Here is a 13,438-nt window from a genome sequence, read left to right on the forward strand (position 1 = left end):
TGGGGAAAGTAGTTTAATTAGTTAACAATCAAATCAGAGTAGGATAATGATAAATCAACCCAAATCTTAAAACACCGTCCTCGCACCCCTTTCTTCTTCCCGGGTTTAATTTTACTCCCGATTCACCCATCTCACCCCAAAACAGGGGACCGGTAGTGGGGGTTACAATCTGTCCATCATCTGTTTTCTCTGCCCCTGCTTCCTTCTCTCCTGCTCCCAGTGGAAACAGTCTACCACAAAGACTGCATGCTCACTGCTGCCATGCGAATCCTTTCGTGGGCTGCGGTTCCTCACAAACTGCCCCGCCACGGGTCCCTTCCATGGGACAGTCACTCCTTCAGGAACAGCCTGCTCCAGTGTGGGTCCCCCACAGGGTCACAGATCCCGACGGCAAATCTTCTCCAGAGTGGGCTCATCTCTTCACAAGGCCACGGCTCCTGCCAGGAGCCGGTTCCGGCGTCCATGTGCTCCAGTGTGGGGTTTTCCACAGGCTGCAGGCGGATCTCTGCTCCCCCACCGACCTCCATGGCCGCAGGGCGCAGCTGTCTCACCGTGGGCTGCACCAGGGGCTGCAGGGGAATCTCAGCTCTAGTGCCCAAGCACCTCCTGCCCCTCCTGCACTGACCTTGGTGTCTGCAGGGCTGCTCCTATCACATATTTTCATTCCTCTCTCTGGCTGAAATTTGCTTGTATGCAATAACTTTTCTACCCTTCTTAAAAATGTCATCCCAGAGGTGCTACCAGTTCCACTGATGGAACTGTACTGGGCGTGTGAGTGTGTGGCTGGTTTTGGCCAGTGGAGGGTCCATCCTGGAGCTGGCTGGCATTTTCTTTATCAGATGTGCAGGAAGCTTCCAGCAGCCTCTCACAGAAGTCACCTCTGTAGCCCCTCCACTACCAAAACCGGCCGCGCGCACCCAGTACAAGCATCTACTGCTCTTGCTGCTACAGAGGATTAGTTGCAGAGGGAAGAAGGCTGATGTAGAGAAAAGCCTACAAGGTAAGCATAATAGTAAGCAAAAAAGTAGTAATGTTTGATGCAAACAATTTATCTTTTGCACCAATTCCCCAGATTCACTTCAACTGATTTAATGAGTAGTAATATTATAGAAAGCCCAGCCTACAGACAAAAGGTCTTTTACAAGTAATGCCGCTGATTAAAATAAACTCCAGGCATTGTAGTTAACAGCTGTATTAATCCCTTCCTGCATCACTGTTCCTAATATAAATCAAACCTCATGCAGAGATAGCTTAGACTAATTATTGCTAATGATTGAGCTGTTTGCCTGACTCAACTTATAATATATTGGTGTTACAGTGAGAGGGAACCAATAACAAATTAGTTTAATTACACCATTCCATTTTAACCTTTAAGAGACACTTTTTTTTTTTTTTTTTAAGATTTCAATTATGTTGTACTATGGTGTATTATTGGAAAAAGAAAAATAATTATTGCAGTACAGAAACAAGAATTAAGTTTATTTCAAAAATAAAGGATTTACTCTAGAAGAAGATACTGTGTTTGAGAAAAGTTTCCTTTGCAAATAACATCAGGAGCTCATTGATTCAAGTTCAGCACTACATTCTGTGTAGGAAAACTGCCTGTTTTCTTCCAACAGGAAAATTTTATAACCGTAATTAATTACTTAGTAGAACCTGCTCAACACTTTACAGTGCCTTGTAAGTAGAAATTAATCTTGCACACATGAAATTGCAGGCTTCAAGCATGTAATAGACATATGGTCATTTTTCTAGCACTCCCCTTTACTACCATCAAAAATATATAATGTTGCATAAAGACCCAGTCATCTCTTGCTTTCTTGCAAATAAGAAATAGAATGATGAAAAAACAGGAAGGCTTCAGAGCCAAAACGTGATGAATAAAGTGAATTTGTTTAGAGAACAGCTTTCAGATTTAGAATTAGAGGTATTCTGACTTTTCAGTTCATGAAGTTACTATTTTGCATGGGGTAAATCAAGATTTTTCCCAAGACTTCTCCATTGTTTCAGCACAGTGGGAAAGCCCCTTTAACTCCAATTTCTGGGTTATCCTGCCTGTATTTTTATCACAAATGGGTAACTCTCCACTAGGCTGGGGAGTATATACTTGCATGCCACTTTTCTGCCTGGAGGGTGGCTGATTCTGCTTCCTGTTTGGCTTTCTTCCAACTTTCTGTTTACCTTTAGTCAATACAAAAACTAGATGCTGGAGAGTTCCTCCAAAATTGAAATAAGGTGAATATTTGCACCAACTTTCATCTACTGGCTGATACAGTCAAATTGCAATCACATATTTGGACCAAGATGAAAAAAACCCCAAACAAACATAAAAACCCACCACCAAACAAACAACAACAACAACCCCCCCACCCCACCCCCAACAACAACAACCCTCCAAAAACCTGTCTCAAAAGGGAGGATGTGTCCATTTTTGTGAGAAAAAAATAGGTTTATCCCTGTTCCACTATGAGCAGGCCATATTCAATGCAGTGGGCAGAAAATTTCCTTTGTACCCATAGAACAAGGGGTGCAAAATTCAGCTCTGGGATATTATTCGTTTCCTCAGATAAACTTCACCAATAGAATAAAGAGTATGGCAAAGATGGGGTCAGGAACCATGAATGTTGTGAGTGTTGACAGGGCTTAAAGGGGAAAGCAGAAGCTCAGTATCATGCCCTCAGGTATCTACATCTTATTGACGTGTCTTTACCAGAGCCAGAGTCTATCACATGTTCATGTCTGCCTTTGTCTCTTTGTCCCTTTTATTACTGTTGGTATTTGGAGAAAAGCAGGTAATAGAAAGGTGTTGAGGGGGGAAAAAAAATAAAAAGAGGATGGGAAATAGCAGTATGGAGAAAGTGCATAAAAACACAAAGTTTGGACACAAACTGGGGTTATGAGAAGGAAAAAGCAGAAGAAAAAAATTACTTGTGAATACAAATGTGATGAGCTTCAAAAGAAGATGTAAGCTGCAGAGGAACATACTGACAATGTCCTAGCTGTCTCTTTTAAGATGAAGTGTTGTCTTCAATGTAAATGAAAAGAAGGAAGTTGCAGCAAGAACTAACTATGGAAAGCAAGGAAAATCTAATAAATGCAAGTTCTAGGCAGGGAATCAAGCAGGAAAAGGGTGTGATGAAGAATTAGAATAGGAAATGTGACAAATAAGAGAATTCAGACTTAGTTTCCAGTATGAATTGTTTAGAAATAGGAGGGGTTGCCTCTGTAACCCTGAATTTTCATGGCTTGGATTTTTCATACATTGTATCAGTCAGTTTGCTCCAGCAAGTAACTGCAGTTTTTTTTTACTCTAGAAAAGGGTATCCATTTAGGCTAGTTTAAGTTTAGTTTATTTTACTCAACGTAATATTCCTTCAACTAATGTTTTATATATTGCTTATGGACTGCTCATCATAATTATGGCTGATGTATGGACGGTGAAAATGAGATACTCCTCTGATCTCAGGAAAGATGATTGTTTCTAGGAGAAATCACTCTGAAGAATTCATTATAGTACAAAATCACCCACATATTTCAGCTGAGATTAGTGTCCTCGTGAGCAGCTTGCTATTTGCATAGTTGACCTGCAGGTTAGACCTGCTCAGACAGTAGCATGTTTGTGCGCTTCACATTACCGAAACACTTTCTAGGTTTTAAAGTTATTAGTCAGCGTTCACATACTCACTTTACCTTTCTTTCTTATTCCTGACTGGTTCCAAATTTGTATATACTTTTGCCTGGTTCGCTTCATTTAAGAGCCAATATTCCAAATTGTACGCAACAATTGTTGATTTCACACACACACAAACCCACAAAGGTCTTCATGTACTTGTGAGACTGGAACACAACCCCTCTTATGGTGTTTGCATTAGTTAAATGCTGTAAATATTCCTGAATTTTTATGCTTTTAAACCTTGCTAAGACAATTGTTATTAAGGATATATTTCTACTGACATCTTTCGGAGTTTTTAAGTCCAGACAGGCTGAAAGATCAGCCTTCAGTCTGCATTTTTTTGCTGGGTATCTCACCAACAGCTGAAACTTTGCAAGGACATAAATGTACGTGTACAAGTCATTTGGTAAAGCACGCGGGGATTAAACCTTGAAAACATTTCCAGGCTGCATGAAAACAAGACCAGCAGAATTTTGTTAAGATATTTGCCTTAATTGGAAAGGCTTAAAATAAATGATCATATGATTAAAAAAAAAACCAAGGATTGCCTGCTATTTGTTGTAACCCCTATTTCTGTAGTGTCCCTGTAGCCAGAGAAGCAGCTGTTCATTGCTGACATTCTCCCTGCCAGGCATTCCAACTCTCTGAGGTAATGGGCTACAAGCATACGGGCCTTCGCTTTAATTCTTTCAGCGTATCCTTCCGCATGGATAGAGCGAGGGGAACGCCTCCAGGAAAAGAAATTAAATGCACACACACAGAGGCACACAGGGACGGCCGATTTGAAAATATTCCTGAGAACGCAATTTGCGCTCATGCGGCACAGCGTCACATGAAAGAGGCCGCCTGAAGAGCTGGCTGGCACCGGTTTATTTTCTTGTCGTATTTTCTGCCACCCCTCCAGCTCTTTACCCAGTGGAATGATATCCAGAGCAAGTTTTTTGAGACAGGAAGTGAGGAATGTTTTCACTATGAGTGATCTGAGAAGAAGGTGGGTTAGCCGAGAGAGCAGCTGTTTGGGACGAGAGGAACACAGTAAGTCAGTTCCCGAGGAATACAGATGAGATGGCTCCGGGAGAAGAAGCCTTGGAGCGCTGGGGTTTTTTTTCGGCTGCACGTATGTGAAAGGAGACCCGGTGTCTTTGGATCGCTGTGCAAGGTAAGGGGAAAACAGCGGGCACGGTAAAAACATAGCGGGCGATCTTCTCCGCTGTGTACCCTAAATCTGAAGTGTTTCAGCCACTTGCTTTTTGAAAAGTAAATGTTTGAAATGGTTGTGGGACTCTGCTTCTGGAGGTGGGCGAAGTTTGAGATATGCACTTATTGCTGCTCTCTCAGTCCAAGAGTCATGTCAAAGATTAACTGGTAAAACAAGGAGAGGGTGGAGTATTTTCATTTCTTTTTTGGCTGCCCAAATATCTCTGAAGTAAAAATAAATGCATTTCAATAATGTGAAGTAATAGGACCCCATTTCCACCATGATATATTGCAGTTTTATTTCGATTACTGTCATTTATGCAGGCTATTTGAAAATATTTGTAAAGGAAAATGCTAATAATTGAGAGGGGAGTGGGAGGTGAAGGTAAAGGAGAAAGCTCAATAATCACACATTAATCACGGCCATGTCGCTGAAATTATAATATAACATATATAACAATATATATGAAATTATAATATAACATTTTTGAAACTACAGGTTTCTGTTGAAATATAAAGGTACAGAGTTTGGCCACTAAAAACATTTTAGCTGTTGTATGAAAATTTCAGGGTTGGTAAATAAAGGTTTGTTATTGTAAAGGTCATCAGTTGGATTTGTAACTCCTGGCAGTATGTAGCCATGAGTTTTGGTTAAAGTAGCTTAAAACAATGCAGGTAGGTCTGAATTTAAAGTAATGCAGCAGGCAAATTTGAGAGCACCTAGGACTGCAGAATGTATAGCTGCTGAATAAAACCAGCACAGCTATGTTTGCAAGAACTATACATGGCTAGCAGTAGAAGATATTGAATGATACCCTGGTGTTGTTCAGCAAACTTGCCTTAATTCTACAACATTTCTTATATGTTGGGAATCTTTAGTTGGTCTTTTGTGACGTGGTCTGGAAGTTAATTACTTGAGTTTTTCTTATTATAAATGGGTTTCAGAAGTCAAGAAGATTATGTCAGGCATACAAAAATGAACTAATTTAGGGTTAATGCTCAGTGGAGCATTTAATGTAAACAACAAACCTGGAGAATGTTCCTGACTGGCACATTCTGAAAATTCTGCTCTGAACTTCCTTCCTATGTTTGCATTGTTGTTTGCATAGTGAAATAACTGAAAGTGTGAGGCTGCCTCATGTCAGCATTAGATGGTTTGGAAATTTCACCTACCAGGTTAGCCTGTGGTTAGCGATTTTTTTTTTTTTTTTTTTAATTTTATTATTTTCCCCATGCTCTTAGAATACTTTTCTAACCCTTGATAATGGGCATAAAAGATTAAAAGTCTTTCATACTCAGTGGTGCTCCATAAAATCTGAGATTAAAACACTTCTGCATTTCTGACTGTAGCTTTCAGAGAGGAGTAAATTGAATTCTCTCATTGCTGTAGCACCAAATAATACACCTAACTGCGCAAAGAATGTATTGGAAAATGGGCCTTGGGGACGTGAGCTAAGGTCAGCCAGCTCAGAGTTACTCTGTCAGGAATAAACCCAGTGTGAGATTGTGCTGGCAGTGGACAGAGGACTAAAAGCTTCTGTCTGTAGAGCATTCCCTGCATGCTGTTCAAGCAGGGCTGGATTTGGAGGATCAAAGTGCAGAGGGAATAATATAGTGAGGATTCCCTCTGTATCCCTAAATTTTTCAGGGAAACCTTTTGTTATCTGTTACTTATTCTACAGCTACACCCCAAAATAAATTTGTTGGTGTTTGGGTGAGGATTGGTTTCTCATTCAGCTGAAGTTTTAGGTGGTATCTGTTGAGGATGGGGATTGTGTGGAATGGTAGTAGAATGGTAGAACTGCTTCAAAATTATCACAAACGAGGTCATGAAATCTGCTTCTGGTCATTCTTTGGAGGAGGATTGCAAAGATGTCATTGAGAAAAAATGCCATGCCGCCTCCTCTTTCTCCCCATTGTAGGCCTTTAATGTCTTTTCACCTTCCTTTCTTCTTTGCGGTGCTGCTGGCTGGGGAGTAGGGAGACTGATTCTGGGTTTTTAGCCTAGAGAGTTTGTGGTTATGTTGGATAAGTTTCTAGGTGGGTATATCAATGTCCAAGGAGAACGTGGTAACTGTTTACAGCTGCACCTTTGAGTTTAAAAGCAGGTGCGCTAGGAAGTCTACTTCTTCCGGTTCCTCCTTTCCAAAGAAACGCGTATCCTCATGTTCCTCCTGTCTGGTCATCCTCAGAGTCTTCAGAAATCAAATCGCGCCTTTTAATATGTGCTCCTAATAAGTGCCAGCCTGGGAAAAAAAAAAAAAAAAAAAAGAAAGAAAAGTAGGGGTTTATTTTCTTTCCCCTTCCGTGGGGCGGCCCTGCCGCTGGAGGTGCAGGGGCCGAGGGCCGGGCGGCGCTGCCTGCCCCGGGCGCGGTGCCGGGGTCGCTCCCTCCGGCGGCCCGCACAGCCCGGCCCGAGCCCAGCCCAGGGCACAGCAGCCTCCCCGAGGGAATGGCATCCCTTGCCCAGGGCAGCGGCGTGCAACGGGGGGATCGCCAAGGCGCCTTCCAGCCCAGACCTTTCCGTGACGCTGTGACAAGTTTCACAGACTGGGCTGCGTGCCCTAAGAAAACACTTGGAAAAGGAGAAAGGCAAAGCATGGAATGGAGTTGACGGGAGAGGAGGCGTGAAGGTGTTTGCAAAAGGTGGGGAGGTGGGTGGCTACCTGTAGTCTGGATAAGAGTATGTTTTTCAAGGAAAAATTAGAAAATAAAATGGTTCTCGGAATTCACATACTCTCTTCACGACCTGAAGCATCATACAGCAGTTTAGAGTAAGGAATAATGGTATGATTTGCTGTAATCCAAGGAAGATTAGAGAAACTGCACTTTGTCTGGTAGGAAATGGCTAAGGTGTGAGTTTTAATGCCACCCTTGCCTTTCTATTTTTTTCCCCTTTATCGTTTCTGGGGCTTGCTTTTGTGTTTAATCCAACATCAGATAGTGGTTGAGGCTGCATGACGCAGCAACAACAAGCCAGGTAGCTGGATTTGCTCTTAAAGAAAATGTCTTTGTCCAGTATTAAAATACCTTAGGCAACTTAGATTTCATAGACATATTTCATTTAAATACTGATTCAGTTTATAAATACTTATTTTAAGACATTGCATTTACACCTGATTAAGACTCATTATTTACCTGTGAGTTTAAAAAAAGAGATCAACTTGCCAAAACCCAGTGTCTGTGGAAAAACCAGAAACTCTGGTACTTATTTCATTATTTGAATACGTAAGAGCCCTGCAGTTTGGAAAAGTAGGCCGATTATTTAGATTTAGAAAAAATATACATGTTATTTTTCCCATGTTACCATTCCCCTTTCAATCAAAGTATTTCTAATTCTTGTGTTTATTCTCTTTTTGTTCCTCACTAGGACTCTGGTGCATGTCTCTTCCCGTCTCTTGGTGGAAAACTTCCTTGGCTTTAATGGATACTGCTGCTGCTGGTTGATCTCTGGAGACTTTACAGCTCCTTGCCTTTTGAGAGGAGGTGACTTCTCGTCACCTCTCAAGGTCTTAGGGGTAGTAGCTCTTTATCACTAACCATCTCTGGCGGAAAAGGAAGATGCCTCTACCTTTTGGGTTAAAACTGAAACGAACTCGACGTTACACAGTATCCAGCAAGAGTTGCTTGGTGGCTCGCATCCAGCTGCTCAACAATGAGTTTGTGGAGTTCACGCTGTCAGTGGAAAGCACGGGCCAGGAAAGTCTGGAAGCAGTGGCTCAGAGGCTTGAATTGCGGGAGGTAAGTGAGTTGTCAAGTGGAGGCGTAGCTTTCGTTTTTGGTGCTAGGTGACCTATGTGGTAAATCCTTGCCATTTAGGGTAATCAGCTACTGGAGCAGCTGTCCTGTGTTCCCACTGTTTCTTCACCTTCTGGTCTTTAGGGGGACTTGGATTGCTCTTAAACACTTGCAAAAGTTGTTACAGAGTTTAGGGAATGTCCAAGGAGAGGAAATGTGGGAAGTTTTGGTGGATAAAAGCCTAGAACAATCAACAAAACAATGTTTTTTTAGATGTGACGGTGCTGAAAATTCTGCTTAAAAAAACCCAAAAAGGAAGGAAGTAATTTCTACCTAAGCAACATAGTTAAAAACTACAGCAAAACTTGAGTCATAAGACAGCATGTTGTTTGTGTGCATGCAGTTTTTCTCTGATGGATTAGTGCCGTGAAAAGAATCTAAAGCACAAAATGTGATAAGTGTACCAGTTACTGTTTGTCTTGCTTGTTTAAATACCACAAATATATTTGCAGACAGTGTCTTGGAGCTCATATATAGTCATACAGATTGAGTGCTGGCCTTAGGATGAGACTTGGTTTGTGCTAGTTTAATGTGTAAATATCTGTTCAAGCTGACTTCCCCCCCCCAGATCTTCTTACTTGTTATTTTGAAGGATTCTTTTGGAGCTGAAATTTACTGTTCTTCATATTTAGTGATTATTCCTACATCTCCTGTGTTGAGTGAATTCCTTCTGAAATGCTAAGCTTTGAAATGTTCATAGAAATCTACATAGATGACCAACATATGAACCAGTGTCATTATTTTATAACATTGTTGAGCACAGGTGATTTGAATGCTCTCAGTCCTGGGTGAACTGACATTTCCTCCTAGAGTCTGGAAGGTTTAGTTTAGTTGATTTTGGAGTAATTGAACTGTGACAGCATGTGCACTTCTGGGAGGCAGGAGAAAGAAAACTGGTGATGCAAGTTTAGTGTCGCTAACAATGCTTTTTTTCTATTATGTGATCTGCCATAGAATGACCTTTTGATTATGGGATTCAAATACAGGATGAAAACCCTGGCCTTAGGTAACCAAAATATGAGTAATTGTGAAAATAGTTAATAATAAATATTTGCATTTGTAACTGTGATCTTTTAAAATATTATCTTTTTATTGTCAAGCAACAGCAACTGTTGGTAACTTTGCTCAAATATTGAGCAAATATATTTAGAACACAATCCTGCAAACATTTATTACTTTAGAAACCATGCATTACTGTAGGATTCCTCAGTGGGAAATGTTATATATAGTCATTTGTTCTCAGAAATGTGCTTTATTTTTTCTGTTTTAAGAATAATAGAAAGTGAAATTGGTGTGAAGCAATTAATCTATAAGGGTTTGTTTGTTGTGGTTGTTTTCAATTGCAATATGCATCCTTGTAGAGTCTCCAAGTATTCTTTAAGTGTACAGTTATTTTGGAAAATGCAATTCTTTGCAAGGGTATGCCTTCTGGTTTTAATCTTTCTCCTTCTAGCAAAAGGAGAAGGCTTTTAGCCTTAGTGTCTACTTAGAACACATTGGATATAATATATTTAGAATTCAATTATTGTTGTGTGGAAGAATTTGTCAGTTTTATATGTCCACTTTCAGATGTAACTTCTAAGTCATAGAAAGTATAGAATTTTTTTCTGTTTGCAAAAGGCAAAGGCTTTGTCTTCCTGAATGATGACTACTAGCTTCTATTGAACTAGTCAGAGTGCTGGAGATGCACTTTTTTCAGCTATTCTTCATTATCTCTAGAAAAAGGAGAGCAAGAGATGCAATTCCCTCAATTAAGAGTCATATATCAGAATAAGGGAGTTGACAGTACACTATTGAACTCTGAGCAGATTCCTTCAGTCATGCATTCTTGCATGGATTATTTTGGCAGGAAAATGTGTTGCAATAAAAGGGAATGGAAAATAGGGATATAAATTACTTTCCAGAGCTTGCATTCAAAAAAAAGTTGTTCTGCCTTTAAATAGCCAGATTGGCCAAGCAGATACTGGATCATTCCTGACGGCTTGCTTAGTAGAAAGTTTTCAGAAAGAAATATGTGTTCAGCACTTTTCTTAAATCTGCAAAAACAACTTTAGTCTTTGATACAGTAAAATACAAAGTGTTTCTGTAAGAAGTTGCATATTTCTAGTGCACTGAGCAGCCTTAAATCATGAAGATGAATTCCAAGTGTTGAACATGAAAGTATGCCTGTTTATCTGAATACTGAGACTCGGGACCATTCTCAAATCCAAGGTATCAGTTTCAGATTACTGTATATGGCCTACAGAGCTAGGACAAGCAGTTCCCAAGCATCTTCAAAACAGTTTATTGCATGAGGCATTAGGGGAATATCTACCATTTTCTACACATTCAGCGGTAACATTTGTAAATACCTCTTTCACTCTGGTGTAGTCAGGAGTTACTGAATTTGGACAGTGAACTGAACTATTTTTAATGGTGTGCCATCATTTAAGGTATCTGTTTTAACAGACCTTTATGTAAATGAGTAATCTTCAAATTATGCATTGCATGGCTAAACAGTGTTTTTCTTTTGATTTTCCCATTAGTCCTTATAATTTTCCAAGTTGTATACTTGTATGGATGCATAGTTAGCATTTAGGAATATTTTCATATGTTGACAATTTTATTTTTTACTGAATAGTAAGCTTTATAGAAAAGTGAAATGAATTCATTAATCTGAGTATCTTCTGGTATTCCTAGAATGTGACTCATCAGGAATGAGTATGTAATCCAACTCTCTTAAACTGAAGAACTGGGGAAAGAAGCCAAAGGGAGCTTTGAACATAAGTTATTTACCCTTTGTAGTACAGTCTGTCTTTTATCCTGTGAGGGAACTATAACCAAACATGATTTATGCAAAAAGCTGTTACAGAAAACCATTCTGGAATCACAAGTTTTGAAAAACTGCTGAGAGCTCTGGTGGTTAACTACCTTAAAGAGTTCATACAACAGTGCTAATCTTGCATCCAGGACATGAGTATGCATATGAAATCCTTGAAAATATAGGGATTTTTAAAACATTGTAATATAGGTAGGTATATTAGCTGGCTAGGTTTGGCAGGAGATTTTATAACTGGTGTCTTTCCCCCGTTGATTTTTTTGTTGTTGTTTTCTAATAGCACTTTGAAAACAGAGAGAAGGGGCAAATTCTGCTACTGTGTACAAGCAAATTCTGACTTAACTGTAGATAAGTGGTAGAGTACAAGTACAAGAGCCAATGGCAGGGAGCTTTTGTGGAGTGTATATGTTGTGCATATGGAAGTTTTTGTGTTTGTTTTGGACATACAGAGGAAAAGGAGCCAAGGTTATCTGGATTCTGAATAACTTCAAAGTTCTGAAACAGTGCTTTGGAAATGCTTGAAGTGTGCTGTAAAACTTTGCTCTGAATTCTAAAACATCAGTTCTCTTCTGGGGAAAACACAAAAAAATACCTTTAATTCATTGTGGTGGTTTCTTAAATGTGTTTTCCATATGAAAAGAGTGTTTTTAAAATCAGACCAAGAGCAACCATAAATATTCTTATGTCTACGTGTATCAGCAACCATATTGACTGGGCCATGACCATGGGCCATGTCATGACAAGAGGGGTCATTAGCATAATTATGTTTATGTCTTGTATCAAAGTCTGACAACATTTTAGCTGATGCTTGCTAAGAGGAGAAGCAGTGCTCCTAGTTGAAATCCTGTTGTTGTCTCCCTGAACCAGATTTTCCTTATAATTAGGAAAGGAGAAATTGACATGGAGGAATGTATATAAGAATGCAGATCTTCCATGTATAATCTGATTAGTTTAAAAGATGCTGCTGTATTGAAAAGCAAAATTGAATCAATCTAAACCAAATATTAATTATAAGAGTGTGATAATTTTAATTGAAGAACCAAGATAAATTGAAGGATAGAGCAGTCAGGCAAAAATCGGTAACTGCCTCAGTTCAATTATTGTAGTTCTTCCTTTCTGTGAAGAAAAGAAGATATACGTTCAAGTAAAGGGTTTGCACTCAGTCTTATTATAGTGAGCAGCACTAAATTAAGGTTTTTCCATGAAAACAATAGTTGCAATTAGGAAACCTTGCCCCTGATTTCCTTAGTATTTTTATAAAGTTAAGTCAGAATTTGAATATACCACTTAACTGCATTTTGTTTACCATCATGTCAGTGAATTGCTTACAGTTTTATACCAATTTTGACAGAAGAGGTTTTCTTTACTTCTGAAGCAAAGACATAAGCTTATTGTCTAATATTTTTAGACTGCCTTGAAATTTGTCTTCTCCCTTTAGTTAAGCAATCAGAACTTAACCACTGATGAATGGGAACATGATACTTTTTCTAGTGTCAGTGATGTGTAAGGTGGAAGTCAAAAGCAATTCTGTGAGTTCATCCTTCTCAGAGCCTTGAACCATGGTGGGAAAAAGTAACATGAGTTTTTTTCAAAAAAAGTATATTTCTACATTTCGGGTTCATGTTGATAACTGACCTGTCTCTGCCAGAGATTAAAATGTGTCTTGGATATAATGTTTTCTGTGCACTAAGAGGTATGGCTCTTTAGTTTGTAGATTAGTCAGCTTGCCTTTGTCACATGTCATGATGAGTAGAATCTTCCTTGCCTGTTAGAAGATTTTTGTTCAAGATATTTGAAGGGTGTAAAACACAGTGTATTGTGATTTGTACAGTGCTTCATTTGAATAACCAAGAATACATCAGATTACCTTGCAGCATATTGATTTTCGTATTTATTTCTCATCCTTTCTATTTTGCTTTAAAATATGGTTGGCAATTACTTTGTTTAAATAG

At 39.4% G+C, this 13,438-nt stretch overlaps 1 protein-coding gene across 3 annotated transcripts in view; it reads left to right on the top strand.

Moving 5' to 3' along the window:
- The first annotated feature begins 4,381 nt into the window (after positions 1–4,381).
- Positions 4,382–13,438, top strand: part of PTPN21 (protein tyrosine phosphatase non-receptor type 21) — a 44,432-nt gene continuing 35,375 nt past the window's right edge. For 2 of the 3 annotated variants that reach the window (XM_040066133.2, XM_040066134.2), the window contains exons 1-2: positions 4,382–4,832; positions 8,241–8,611. In XM_040066133.2, coding sequence (XP_039922067.1) covers positions 8,432–8,611 — 180 coding nt within the window. In that variant the 5' untranslated portion in view covers positions 4,382–4,832; positions 8,241–8,431. The remainder of the gene's footprint in view (positions 4,833–8,240; positions 8,612–13,438) is intronic. The other variant, XM_040066135.2, reaches the window with a different exon arrangement.

Source organism: Hirundo rustica, chromosome 6 (genome assembly GCF_015227805.2).
Source record: "Hirundo rustica isolate bHirRus1 chromosome 6, bHirRus1.pri.v3, whole genome shotgun sequence".
NCBI lineage: Eukaryota > Metazoa > Chordata > Aves > Passeriformes > Hirundinidae > Hirundo > Hirundo rustica.